The 15,216-nt window shown below is 39.2% G+C and overlaps 1 protein-coding gene across 1 annotated transcript; it reads right to left on the bottom strand.

Moving 5' to 3' along the window:
- Nucleotides 1-1,078: 1,078 nt before the first annotated feature.
- laptm4b (lysosomal protein transmembrane 4 beta) lies at nt 1,079-14,012 on the bottom strand. The gene is made up of 7 exons (XM_072674794.1): nt 13,679-14,012; nt 11,377-11,494; nt 8,353-8,426; nt 6,827-6,949; nt 6,087-6,185; nt 5,844-5,939; nt 1,079-3,633 (listed from the first exon to the last, which is right to left on the bottom strand). The coding sequence occupies exons 1-7, from the start codon at nt 13,769-13,771 to the stop codon at nt 3,559-3,561; spliced, it is 678 nt and encodes a 225-aa protein (XP_072530895.1). The 5' UTR covers nt 13,772-14,012; the 3' UTR covers nt 1,079-3,558.
- Between the last annotated feature and the right edge of the window lie 1,204 nt (nt 14,013-15,216).

The following is a 15,216-nucleotide window of genomic DNA, read 5'->3' as shown; positions in this document are numbered from 1 at the left end:
TTGTCTTATTCTAATTAAACTGGTTATAAACCAATGGTGGTGTTTCTAAGCACGCAGGGTGCCCAAACCCTTGCTTTGGATCATTTTTCTTTAATTGTTTTTTTTAAACTGTAATGGAAATAGAAGGTTACCGTTCTTAAAATATAAAAAGAATGGTGTCATCTTTAACTTTACACCATTTGGAAATTTGGGTCATCTTTTACTTCGTTAACTATTCACAGTGCCTCAATCTTTGTATACCACTGTACCAGCTCTTAAATTATATATATACAGTAAACTTAAGTACAGTACATTTTCAGCCCATATTCAGGAGTGTTGCAGCCTGAATGTCTGTGATCCAGCAGCATTTGAAAAGGGAAAGTGGAGCTGAAGCTTTGAAAGGGTGCAGCTACTACAAGTTGATGTGATTTAATTTTCAGGGATTTTGTGCTGAAATCTCTGTCTTAAGTGATTGCCCCAGTTTGATCAGCCAAAACTGCACGTTTACTAAGTCTTAAATCTTAAATGCTCTCACAGGTCAAAGTATCTCAATCAGCTGGGCACGTGCAGCGGGCTTGCCATAAAATGAGGACGAATGCGTAATGAGGAGCTAGTAGGCGGTCAAAAGCAGCATGTTTATGAAGTGAACAAGTGGAGTGTTTAGTAATAGCCTTAGAGTGCTGAGCCATGAAATGGGTCACTGGAGGGACTGCAGAGTGTCTTGCTGAGTTTGTTTCATGTCTTCTTTACACGACAGAATGACTGCTCTGACCCATGCCTGACTAAAACTGACCCAGTTGCGCACATGCGGGCGGGGGAAAGTAGGTGAGCATGTCTGTTCTGGTAAGGCAAAGGTAATGCCATCCCTCGCTTTTGGAGCCATCTCTACAAATCCACTATGATCCACTCCCTTTCTGGAAACTGGGCAAGAGATGGGGAGGGGGTGGGGGTGATAGCAGACAGGCACGTGACTTTGTTTAGGGCAGAGACAGATTTACAGGCCTCCACTTAGTCATCCCAGACAGGATCTGATGGGATTTCAGCTATGCACAATCTAGATCTCTCTCACGAAGAGGAAAGACAACCTCCACAGCCAGGATGATTAAACACCATCAGAATACTTTATGGTTTAAAAATGAGACATAAACAAGTGCAGACCCAACAACAGAATACGTAACGGGACAGGACACACACCCATTCTCTTTACTCATAAGACCTGTTGGAGGTTTCAGCAAGTTTCATTCACTCTACATTAAACACATTACAGTGTGTCAATCTGTTACTGTTGATACAGGTTCAGTACAAATATTACAGCCAATGGAATATCACAAGTCTGTTTGAACAACCTCGATTACAGACGACATTAAAGACCAACAATAAAAATCAGTAATAAATTGTACATTTTGGAAGTACAATGTGACATGATTTTTTCCCCCCTAAGTCAACTCATTATACCCTTACAAATTTCAAACGATTTGCCGGAACAGGCTATAATCTTGGATTCTGAAAGGTTGCAGTTATAAAACAGAATGATCTAAATCTACCCCTCTACGTGTTTCATAGGAACAAACAGCAAGTAGCTGGCTACTGTAACTTGTTGATGCATGGTAGAAAGTACTTAAAGCAGTATTTTACTATATTTCAACACAAAGCTCTTTTGTACCTTTCTCTGGCATGAACAGACTCTCACACTGCTTCAACTTATTCGGGAGGTCCAAACATGTTTGGAGGCTTCTTTTAGCCATTTATTACCCGTTGCTCTCCTAATGTATGAATGGCTGTTTTTGGTTGGGGAAGGAAATTGTACAGATGAAATGTCTTTACCTTAAACTAACAGCTTCAAAATCATATTGATGACCCACTGTAACTTAGAGCTCAGCATGCTGCTAACTGCAGTATGTAACTTTGGAAAAGCGGGCAGGATAACACTCACGAGAACTGCATAAACCAAATTATTATCCATGTTATTATCCGGTAATATTACTACTACCACCTCAGTCCACATGCTTCTTTCACTTTCAGTGAGGGTTATGTGTCTCTCAGCTTGCCCAGAAAAACAAGTCCTCTTAAATTCTCTTAAGTAAAAGTCCAATACAAAAATTACAATAGCAAGTTTTCTTTCGTTATTTGTATGTGTGGTAGTGTGTGGTGCAGTATTAGTTATTAGTGTATTGTTGGCAGTTCATCATGTTTAGTTGGGTGTCTTAATAAAAAAATAGGATGAAAACTCAACTGAATGGAAAAAGAGGACAAACATCCTGTTCTTTGAGGTTTTGTAGTCTTGCAAATTGAGTATTCGAGTAAAATATTCAATTCCACTATATCAGACTTTACAATATAAGTACAGTAACAAAAGCATTGAAAGATACTGAGCTTTGTGTAGAAATACAGCATCAGGGTGCTTTAACATAGTTTTGCATAGCTCTTTTAATATAAAACATTACAAATGATTAAATAACCTAAGAAGCAGAATGAAGCTGGGGAAGACACCCAGAGATTTCATTTTACTCATAGTCAGGTTAACAGAGCACGCTAAAAGGCTACGTTCTAGCTATACTATGGTACTGAGCTACAATCCACTATTCAATCATTACAGTGACTGACCTAGTATAGAACGAACATCATGAATTATGTGCAAAAATAATGCAGCATGCAGCCAAAGAACGAATGGTAACAAAGTAGTAATGAATAAAATAGCAAGTGTCAGCTTTAAGGTTCAGTTCATCTTCATATCCGTCTCATCTGTGGCTGTTTTTATTCATATACTCTCAATTCAGATTAGACCACAACAAAGAGGGGGGAACTATGCATGAAGAATAATGAACATATTGTGAAAATCATTACATACAGATCCCAAGTCATTATCACCAATTAAACTGCACTTGTATACACAGTATATCTCTGTGCATTAACCTTGAAACTAAAGCATGTGGCCTTTCGACTCCTTGCATTGTCTGAATTCACCATAATATTATTATTCAATGTACAACCTTACCAAAAGACTGGAAACTGCTAGGCTCCATTAAATCTGGCATACTGTTGGTATAAAAGACCTGATTTTGTTAGAGGACTTTATTCAGGATTGATCTATGTACGTTTCAACCACAACTTGGGTCTCTGGGTTTTCTTACAGTTCAGTATTAATACAAAGAAGGTTAGACAAAAATACCCTGGTCACTACATTCAGCAAGATCCTGGGCTTCAAACTGCCATCTGAAAAGTGCTCTTACATAACCCTCATGTTTATTGCACGTGGTGCATTTTTCAGGTATTTCAGTAGACAACAGCAGTACTGAGAAGTTCACAGTTTTAAAAAAAGGGGAGGTCAGTGCTGTGCATAATCACGGGAAGTGCAAATCAAATTGGAGCTGACGCACAGCACTTGGGCTGCCAGAACAGCTGTGCCTTGGAGAGGAAAGGACATGTCAAAGTCACACTACTGCCTTCAGGGAGCACAGAAGAAAAGAAAAGCGCCACATAGTAAGAAGTAGAGGGCAATAGGCAATAGTGATAGAGAAATCCTTTCTTTGGAGGGGGTTGGGGAGGCGAGCGGGGGAGTCGGAGAGAGAGGAAAATGTCTCATGCTGAAACATACTGAGGGGGCGGCTCTTTCGGTGGAATGGCGACAACCTCCTCATAGGACGGAAGCAGTACCTAAAGAAACGACACAAGATAGAATGTTAGCATCGGACAAGTTGCTCTTAGAGGGTATTTAGGGTTGGAAAAAAACGTGAACCCATCAAAAGTTTAACTCATGATTCCGGACTGTTGCTACTATATGCCAGAAAACTTTGGTTTTTTCCTTCATCAAGCTCGGGACAAGCTTTGGTGGTAACTGATCTTGGTCTTTGAGAACCAAGCTGACTGAAAAGCTGGGCATCCAGTGGAAAACATACCCTACGCCCATAAGCTAGGCTAATCATGCTGGTGAACCAGCATGGTCATGTTGTTCATACAGATACAACCTAGCTTGGCAATGCAGGTCAACCAGCTTGATTGCACTGGTCAAAGTTGTCAAACAGCTTGAACAGCTTGGTTATGGTTATCGAACGGTATGGTCATGCAAGTCATGGTGGACAACCAGCTTGATCATGTTTGTCATTGTGATCAACCAACTTTGTCATGGTGGTCAACCAGCTTGGTCATGCAGGTCATGGAGGACAACCAGCTTGATCATGTTGGTCATGGAGGACAACCAGCTTGGTCATACTAGCTGACTAGCCAGGTCAAGTTGGTAATGCTAGTAGACTAACTAAACCATCAAAATCAAACAAAAACATTCTCTATGCTGGTCAGGGGCTAAACAGGTCATCCAGCTCAACAAGCCTGGCCAGCCCTGGGTGTGTTTTTTGGCATGGTTGGCTCACATTACAAGATTTATAAAATCCTAACCAGTGAGGAAAATGTAAAAGACCCCTTACATAATGGCATAATGTTTATCATTGCATCCTTCATCCTTATAAAGGCTCCTACACTACAACAAATAAAGCCAAAAACAAAACCTCTTCACATTCTCAGAATGTGTCCTGTATCTTAAAACCCAAGAACTCACAAAATTATTTGTGAACAAACATGACTTAAGACCAAAGAAACATGGTGCATGAAAGTGAGTCACAGATAGTTGTGCTTATCATGTGTGAATTTTACAGTTTCAAAGCTAAAGAAAATTATTTAATAGAATACAATTTACAACGGTGCTAAAAATACATTTTACTTTCTTTTAATTCTTAATAAGTAGTATTAGTAGAGTGGGAAAATTACAGCGCTAATACATCAGCACACATGTGTATTCCTTTCCTTTTGAAAATATCTGAAGCACCCAGTAAATTAAATATTGCAGTTCAGTTTGGTTATCTTTCAATATCACTAAAAATAACACTGTACTGTACTGGTGTAGATGATATCACTCAGAGCTACAATGAAGGTTTTTTTTTCCTGCTTCCTTTACCTTCATCATAGAGCTCAGTGTTTGCCTGTAACTGCAGGGCATCATGTGGCTGCTCTTTGCCCTTGACCAGCAACAGAATCAGAAAGATAAGCCTTAACTGCATTATGAAACAAGGGCTAATTTCAAATGCGCCCAGAATATGCTCGAAGGGGATGCTATTCTAACCTTGGAAGAAGGGTCCGACTGCATCAATGAGAGGATTTCAAATGAACCGGACAAGCATGGCCAGTTATGTAACGGGTTGGAGCTGAAGAGCGAGAAAGCCCTGTTTTTTCAATGTTGTTTTTTTCCCAAAGCAGCTGAACACTGGTCCAAAGCACAACTTTAATCTATTTAACCAATACTGACAATCCAGTTACTTACAGAGCTAATGTAAAAATAAACAAATATAACATGGCATTGTCCAGAGGCTACGATGAGGCAGAAGCAGTGAGACAGGAGCTTGGATTACTTGTGGCAGACATTGTAGGGGATTAGGCTTGGGCAGACACAGCACAGTACCCTCGTTATTACTTTCCACTCAATCCCTGACTAATCACCACTGTGAACATGAGGGGATGGTAACTATCATCATTCGATGTGTCAGAAGATGTATGACCATTTTATTAAAGTGTAGTACTCTAAACTGACAAACATTAATCATGAACATAAATGTCAAGGCAATACTGGGCTTTCAATGAACTGCTTTCTTTTAACAAATCAACAAAGAAACCCTTCTTCAGAGAAGCTACCAGCCATAGTCAATCATGATCACTAGCTAGAAGTTAGGAGGCCTTGGCAGGTTATTAATTAATGAGTATAGAATAATGATCCTAGTGATCCAAGTACACTAGTATGTATAATTTTCACATCGTGTTGATTTTAGAAAAATTACAAAAGATCCATTTTTTGACATAGTAGAGTTTGCTTGACTTACTGTGGTATCATTTGTGGTGACATAAACCAAGACCTCTGTGGTGCCTCTTCCGCTAACGTATCTGTAGCAGTTCCACACACAGGCAATCAGGTAAGCCTAGTGAGGGGGGGAACAACATGAACATTTTGACTCTTTTATTGAATGTGCTTATTATAAATAATAGTTACTATTATTATTCTTATTATACTACTTATACTACTACTACTACTTCTTATCTACTTATTAATGTAAGCTTGTAGTTACCTTAAAGGCCAGGATGCAGCCGATAAAGAGCAGAACTGCAAAAACTAGGCACATGTTGTTTGTGGACATCAAGTCCTCTTTGTATGGAAAGGTCCCTGGCTGTGAAAATATAAAGACAAAAACTTTCAGAGACAGTCTATGACCCTGTTTACACCTGGTCACTTCATGTGACTAGTATCTGGATTGTATCCAGATCAAGATTTTACCACATGCATTTACACTAGGTAGTCAAATGCATCTCCAGTTAGTCAGACTGAAATCTAATTGCGGTGCGGGATGGAATATGCAAATCTGCTTGTAACACGGTAACTAGTTGTTTATTCGTTCAGCCTGTGCTGTACTAAAGATGGCTGCTGTCTTGAAATGTACACGTTTATATGCCATTGTGCATGAGTTTATATGCCGTCGTCCGTCATGATTATCTTTTTCAAAGACACTGATCACGTGCCAAGCAATGTACTGAATGAGGAGGTGTTACGGTTGTACTGGGTGGGGTTTTGGTTGGTGAACACATTTTGGACTGAGGGATGTGTTTACACAGTTATAACGTGGCTCACATCAGCCCTCATTCTGAAGTGGTGTTATAAATGCGTCTTGGGTGTGTTTACACTTACACTTTTATCCAGATATAATCCTGATGCAACTAAAGAGACCTGGTGTAAACAGGGTCTATAATCTCTGAAACACAGAAGTCCTTGCAGACATATAATAATCTAATTAAATATCATAACTCAGCTTACCAATTGCTGAAGGTAGTCCTGAATAGTGTTCGGGTAAACCACAACACTTATTGCTACCAGGGTGTTAAGGGCAAAATCAAAGATTTGGTAGCAGAAAAATGGAATGATCCAAGCAGCATGTTGCTGTGAAGGAAAACACAATGATTACAATTACAGAGTAGTTTTAACACAGCTAGGATTACATTTCACATAACAGCTAGTCCAATAAAGCCAGCAGGTTTTAACACAGACATGCTCCAATGTTAAAATGAAGAACACAAAAACATAAAGTGTATGTTAAATATAAAACATACCAGAAAGGATAACAGGAAAGGGCATGCATGTACCCTCAATGTATAAGAGAAGGTAAATTATGACCACTTAACAAGCCATTAGTTCAGAACATGACTAATTTTGAGAGTAGAAGAGAGCAAACTATTATTTTCTATTACTTTCAATTTAGCATCTATTCAATAGTATGATTTTTTCATCTGTGACACAATTTGGCTGTACCAGCAAGTGTACTCTAATGAATTAGATGGCTGGTCCAACTGTTGAAAAACTGCCCCCCCCCCTCCAAAAAAAGTCAACAAAGTAACAGAAAAAAACATTTTGGCTTCCGATTGTTTGCTCAGATCGGATTTGGCTAAACAATTCACATTAATGAATGGAAGTGACTTGCATCTGTCTGTAATGTGAATGAATCTGTCCCTGAAGAAACACGCATGCGGACATCTTTAAGTTTACAGACGTCGCTTCAATCACCTACGATTCAATTTTGGTATGCTCCTTCAAGTCACTTTTCCCCAAATATCAAGCAAATTTCATTGTCCTTCCACTGACTGTTGTCATAGCTGTTCCAGTCTTTTATTATTTTGCCGTTCTGCCGGTGCTGGCTGATGACGACAGCACTAAGCACATGCATACAGCCAAAACAAAACAGTGAAAAAATCATAAAAATGGCAAAACAAAAAGCATGAAATCTAATCTGACCGTTCACATTCATGTTGCATGCCCACAAACTAGATATGTATCCAATCTAGGACCACATATATAGGTGACTCAAATCTGATTTGAAAAGATCAGATTTGACATATCCACACAGCTCTGGAAAAGTCAGCCTGGCAATTTGAACGTAGCCTTTCATCGATAAATCTGTAATGCCCACGAGCACCACACCAGATGTTTGTGCACCTGACTAAATGTACAGAACAATGCAAACTACTACCTCATTTTGATTGACAGAATTTTGTTTCTACACAAATGTAAAAAATAAATATTTGCTTCAACATACACTGATTTCCTTTCAATGGCTTTAAAGGATCCTTGTTCACATAAGACAAACTGAGAAAACACTGAGGCTAAAGCAGCATGATTTGCTGTGATTAGAGCCCAGTGGTGATTGTGCTGCTTTTCAATTACAGAAATGTGGTGATGTAAATACGTATCTGCAGTATTGCATGCAGATATACAGCTGTAAAAATATATTTTGCTGTCACTAGGTTATTATTATTAATTTTTATCCATCTTAACAATTGTAGCAATACCTTATAAGCACCGTAGGTTGCCATCCCACAGATCAGAATCATCAGTAGGGAAATTGCTGCAGCAATGCACATGTCTGTGAAGGGAATAGTTACAGACATTAGAATCAAAATTCAGATTCAGTTCCCACAGAAAACTATGAAGAGCAACCAATAACCCTCTTTAACAAAGACAGCTGTTTTCAAGCTTGTTTTATGTTTTTATTATTATTATTATTATTATTATTTATATATTATAGGTGTAGATAGGGTTTCAATCTGATTTACAATACTGGTTTGACATTGTGGTAGATTTCAATCATTTGAATAAAAAACTGTAACCATGTTGTTGCACAACTTTACTAGAACCTGAAGGAGGTTTACTGACAGAATTAACAGAATCCCCTACTCTCAACAAAGCACTCTTTGTTCTGTGATGAGGGAGTCTTTCTGTTCATCTCTCTGTCTTTTGATTTACTTAAAAACAATCTTCACAAACTCCAGTTAAGAGCACAAATCTACATTTCGTCACTCCATTATGGTGACTTTACAGGAGCAGTATTATACAAGAAGTATTTCATCTAGAATTATTCACACAGGGTACAGAGCAGCTACAGAGTTCAGACCATGTAGACAAAAATGGAGATACATGGTTTTCATTGGACAGCAGCGATATGTAAATGCACAGAAAAACAAGAAACACAGCTTTAAATACAGAACTAAAAGTACACACTGCCAAAACTTTGCCTGTAACACTTATCTTCAGCTAAAATGAGTGATTTATATGGCCACACCTATTAAAACACCAAGAGCACTTCAGCCTGCGGATGAATTTTCGCCTAAAGTGCTGCGTTTTCTCCTAATCTACACAATTTTCACATCTGAAACTACCGCCTGACACAACCAGGGATTACAAGGATTACTGAAATACCCTTCATTTAGGATTATGAGCGAGCATCATGAAGCCTGACGCCATCAGGTAAATCTTGGCACAAAATTACAGCATTATCTCTATCTATCTATCTTGTACTTACACAGCTCGGGTCAACCCTAAATTAAACCAAACATTAATTCAAAAGGTGGTGAAGAAGAATTCAGTTTTTTACAAACTGATTTATGTAAAACATTTAAAAACAACAAGTGCTGACTGAAGCTGTGTGAAATATATCTTTAAAGATACGCCTCTGCGATCAGATCCTCCTAACCATCTGATCCTGCGTCTGCCCACTGCACTCTGGCCAACTCAACTACAGCCCAAACTGCTGTGCTTTAGGGAAATGTCACTCTAGCTAATTGGCATTAGCACCACTGACAGGAGACGTAAATCTGTCAAGGTCAAATTGCGAATGGCTAGACAACTGAGTCAAAGAAGGTCTTGTGGGTTTCTTTCTGGTATGCATACCAAAAGTGGTCCAACAAAGGGTCATGTGCACCTAAGGCTCATTAATGCCATCAATGGAGATCTCCACCTAAACGTCTAGGACGTAATGGAATTGCTGCTAATGTCTTTGTGCCAGATACCACAGGATGCCTTCAGAGGTCTTGTGGAGCACATGCCTCAAATGGTCAGATTTGGCATTAATGTTATGGCTGTTTGAGGTATTTCATTAACACACTTTAGTCTTTCGGGTTACTTACTTGTTGTAATAACTGTGGCAACTTAATATATTTTATTAATTATGCACTTAAGAATATCAAAACACATCTATGCATGTCGCATTTTTACAGTGTAGAAGACATACTTTCTTCTTCTTTTTATCATAAAAGTATTTGAAATTGCTTATATAACAAACTAAAATAATTGATCATCTCAAACAGTGATAAACACCTGTCCTTAAAGCTGCAGCTACTTTATTGTTATACATCATTTAGGGGTTTATTTTCTTAAATATATTATTTCATCTTTCACACATCCACTCAATAATAACTGATAAATAATCTAAATTCAGAACTGAATATTGAATACCCTGCAACTACTACAGTAGTTATAGGTGTCTTGGTGGGCTCCCTCACTACTCTCCTTCTTGCATGGTCTCTTTGTTTGTGGCAGATGTACACATGTGCCATATTCCTTCCATTTCTTTAACTGAACTCCAGAGGGTGTTCAGGTTCTTTTATCTTCATGGTGTAGCCAAGAATACTGATTAACCAGTGACTGGACTTTCCAGACAGGTGTCTGTAAGCTACGACACATTCACTGCGCTCAGGTGACCTCCATTTCACTAATTGTGAGACTACTAGCACCAATTGCCTGGACCTCTGTTGAATTAGGTCAGTCACTTTAAAGGGTGAATATTTATGCCGGCCCTTTTTTTTACATTATATATTTTACTTAATTGCCATTTTTTATTATACTGACCATGATTGCATTTCTAAAAGCAATAAAAAAGAGGGAAACATTCGAAGGATGGACACTTTTTATAAGGACTGTATGTACCAATGGTTGTTGGAAAGCTACTTCCCTTTATTATTCAGGATTTGTTTTTTTTTGTTTTTTTTTTTGGAAATATGACAAACATTACTAGGCACAAAAGTAAATTAAATTTATCAAAAAATGATCGAACTTTACATTATATCACTAATTTAATATACGTCGGCACTAGACCTTGAACTCACTGAGCTCACTAAGCTCAGCTGGATCTTTGTAATTTTACCAAGATGTATGAAGTGGTTGGTGTAGCCTAGCGGGTAACACCACCACCTTCCTTTGGCAGACTATGGAGAAGAGCACACCACGCTACACCATTAAGAGGCGTGGGCAAGACTTGCTTCTAATGCTATATTCGCCTCCCTGTGTAGACTCTACATAGTGTCACATTTGATGAACGAACCAAAAGAAATGCTCCAAAGTGACATGAAGTAAAATCTTAAAAGTTAAAAAGGTGTTTTCCTTCTCTTGTAAACTTACTATTTTGGAGATACAAGGTTTTGGTATTACAGCAAAGAAATGTACGATTTGTAGCACTAACCTCTATTACAGCTCAGTCAAAAAAAAGTGAGACAGCAGCATTAGATTTTGATGTTTAGGTTTGATAAGTTTGAACTTACTTGCATCGTCCATGACGTCCAAATCTGTGCCAAGTTCAGCACTAGTGAGGTGGTAGTGGTACTGGACTGGGTCATTTAGAGCAGACAGCAGGATTAGGAGAACCACTGCATTGATGAGCTGCATGGGGAAAAGGGGAATCAGGAAGTCTGGTTAATCTGCAGAATCTAAATATCAAAATAATTACAAAAATTAAAGGTGACCTACATATGAATAAAACGTCATTGGTGTCCCAGAGTCTGATACTGATGGTGACACAAACCCTCATATGTGAAAGTTTAAACCTACTATCATCAATCTTCTTTTACCCATCTGCTTTCTGTCCCCGCTCACTCAAACATGAAGACATAGCATAAATATCATAAAACCATATAAAAAAGGTAGATTTGAGGAGTTCACAGATGCAGCGTGTATATTCTATAACATTTGTGCCAAAAATATTTTGACATTAATTTCCAGCTTTTCTTCATCCCCAGGTTTTGTTATTGTGCCTTTTAGACTCATATAAGCAATTTTGATTGGCTGCTGTGTATTGTCTGTTGTTCAAAAAGAGACAAAGTCAAAGACCACCACATTCACCATTTGTGTTGGACACAGATGGAATTTGGCCCACACACACACACAGTGATACACCCCCACAGTGGTGAGCAGCCTTCATGGGCGCGGATCAGAGAGAGCCTGGGCAGCATGGCGAACCTCGGTATCAAACCCACAACCCTGTCATCAATAACACAGTGTTCTATCCACTACGCTAACACTGCCCCTTAAAGGGCAATGTGGACTGAAACACTCCTTATAACCTTAAAATGAATGGGTGAAGTTAAACTGCTACAGATATAGGTAAAGCCTTAAACCTTGTATCTCCAAAATAGCAACTTTACATGAAAAGGAAAAAAAATCCTCTTAACCTTTAATGAAAGTCACTGTACAAAGATTTTACTCTGTAATTTTGGAGCATTTCCACTGGTCCAATCATTTGACAGAATGTAAAAAACAACTGCCAGATTCAGAAAAAATGGAGATACAAGGTTAGTTATGTATAAAGGGGTGTGCAATATGATGATATCATGTTAGCATGATACACAATATCTTTTATGCATTGTTAATACTTAGAAAATACTGGTGAAACATATATAATAATATACATGATATAATATAATATACACATGCAAAGGTGTAAATGATGTGTTTTTCTTGACATAAATATAAATGAATTCAGCTTTGTGTCCACATATGAACAGCACAGACTAGGGGGTTTGTAGATTGTAAAACATTAAGAAACAACGGTCTCATACTACATCAAACTCCAAAGAAAGTGAAGAAATGTCCCTTTCCGTGCTATGAGCCCTAATGACTGAAAATAAGTGACCACCTCCTTCTGAAAGAACACAGAAGGGGATGCTGTGAATGAACTGGATTAAGCTGGCCAGTCTGCTTTGCTCTCTACAGAAGAAGCTGAAATGTTGGACAGCTCCACCAGCTTCGGCCAAACCAACCAAACCGGTCAGAACTATCTGACCTTTGCCAGACCTCCTTACGTGATGAAGACTCCTGATCTAAAAATGCAGCACTGTCTGAAATCCAGTGCTGTGTTTTGGGGTGTGTGCCTGCCTGCCTGCCTGTCTGCCTGCCTGCCTGCTTGCTTCACAAAGGTGGTCTCAGCAGTTTTTAGGTCATTGTGTTATTCAGACACAATGATTTTATTGATGTAAATTTAATGTAATATTATTTCCACCTTTTTTAAGTTCCCTCCAGCTCACTCCAGTCACAGATTTAGGTAGGAGGTGAAGGATTTGACTTGATTATGATGCCATTTTAAATACAAGTAAGCTTTCTAAACTAAGCCTGAACGAGGGGGTCACAACCAGAACTAGCCGTGCAGGAACACACCGCATTAAAGTGTACTGGGTTTGCCTCGATTTCCAAATCCACGCTTCTGAACAGCAGACGAGGCTGGAGTCGGTTCTTTTAATTCGAATCGAGCAGTTCCATCCTGTGCCTCTTCACTGCAGTCTGCACACAAAACTGAATTCGTATGAATTCGAATTTTTCGCTCCACCTTAAACCGTAGCTTCGAACTCGAGGCGCCAGAACGGAACTGCTGCTGTTTAATGCGGATCGTACAATTCGAATTAAAAGGTCAGCTTCAGCTTTGTCCGCAGCAGTTGTTGTGGAAATCTAAACCTCCATCAGAGGGCAGTGAACAGAGGCTTCATACAACGCTGCCCCAAATCTGGCTTAGAATATAAATGACTGATGAATGGCTTGTTTGCTGAATAGTGGGAAACCCCGTCGTTTACTTACCATGTACCAAACGCCCAGGATAATGGTGCCCGTCCGGACGTGACAGCAGAGGCAGCAGCTCGTCGTGTACCATCTGTCCCACGGCGAAATCATCTTTCCGTCTCAGAGAGCGCAGCTATCGCATGTATGAATGTTTAGGACGAAATGGAGACGCCGCAGGGAGCTGTTCCTCTTCTCTTTCTCCTCTTTATTCGCCTCCGTCTACTTCGTTGTCGTCGTCGTCGTCGTCGTCTTCTGCTCCGGGCTGCGCCTCTCCTCCGTTATGCAGCACTAACAGCAATAAACAGCTCCAGAGGCTCTAACGCAGCTCGGCTCGGCTCGGCTCAGCTTACCACGTGACCGCAGAGGGCACTACTGGACGGTGGGGGGAGGGTGGCACCTAGCTAATACAGTCAGCCAACCAATCAGTGATCTTCTACAACAGCCAATCAGTGATCTTCATTTAGCCTAAAGAAATGTTCAGGTCTAATACACAGAAGAAAGAGAACAAAGAAAGACCAGAGAAAAATAGCTAAATAAATACAGTATTATTATTATTACAAAATAAATAAATCATAAAAAAATAAAGTGTTGCTATACATGACTGCATATTGACCCGCTTCTGCAATCACAGTTGGAAATGAACCCTGTTTATAGAGTTTTGTTGTGTGGACAGCCAGATCTTTAACATATGGACAGCTTTCTGAAGCCATCAGAAAAGAAGAGAAAGAAGGTTGTAGATGCAGATGTGAAGAGAGGGTGTTTAAAGAGATCTCCGAACACTTAGGAATCAGTCGTTCCGCTGTCCGCCAAATATTTACAAGTGACACTGCCGACATGGCCTGGTCAGGCTGTCCTAGCAAGTTCAGCCCAACAGTGGATCTTAAGATGTGTAAAGAAGTCTCCTACTATCCTAAAATGTGATCATGTGACCCACAGTTAGCTCTCGTAGCCACAGTTAATGGCAAAGAACACCATCAGAAAGAGACAGTGCAAAGTTGTGCAATGAAGAAATCCTTACTGTGAAAAAACATCAGGGCGAGACTAAAGCATGCCAGAGAACACCTACACCAAGACCTGGACTGGAACAATGTGCTTTGGACAGATGAGTCTTGAGTCTTGCCCTGATTTCTGTCCATGAAGGAAATGTCCATATGTTGACATATGTTAATAATGGCATTGTTTTTTTTTAATGTTTTTCAGGCCTCGTAGCTCCACGGCACAAAGCAAAAGAAGTAAACATGCGATGGTCATTTGTGTGTTAGGGGGAAATTGCCCAAATTAGATTTTTGGGGAATAATGTCTTTAAAATATATTAGAATTGACAGGCATTAGGCCTGATCACCAGTGACATTATAATCTTTTTTTTTTCAAATACAGTAACACACCTAAAAAACACTATTAATTAAATATAGTAAATGCAAATATTTTGCATTAATTGCTTTATAGTATGTTTGTACTGTAAGGTACAATTACTTAGATATACGCTTAACCACATGAAACCTTTTGCCCTGTGATGGATAAATAAATATATAAAAGAAGGTACATCTACATTTGGG

The sequence above is a fragment of the Salminus brasiliensis genome, chromosome 3, assembly GCF_030463535.1.
Source record: "Salminus brasiliensis chromosome 3, fSalBra1.hap2, whole genome shotgun sequence".
Taxonomy (NCBI): Eukaryota; Metazoa; Chordata; class Actinopteri; order Characiformes; family Bryconidae; genus Salminus; species Salminus brasiliensis.
The sequence above is the reverse complement of the archived record's forward strand: the minus strand, read 5'-3'. Positions and strand labels throughout refer to the sequence as shown.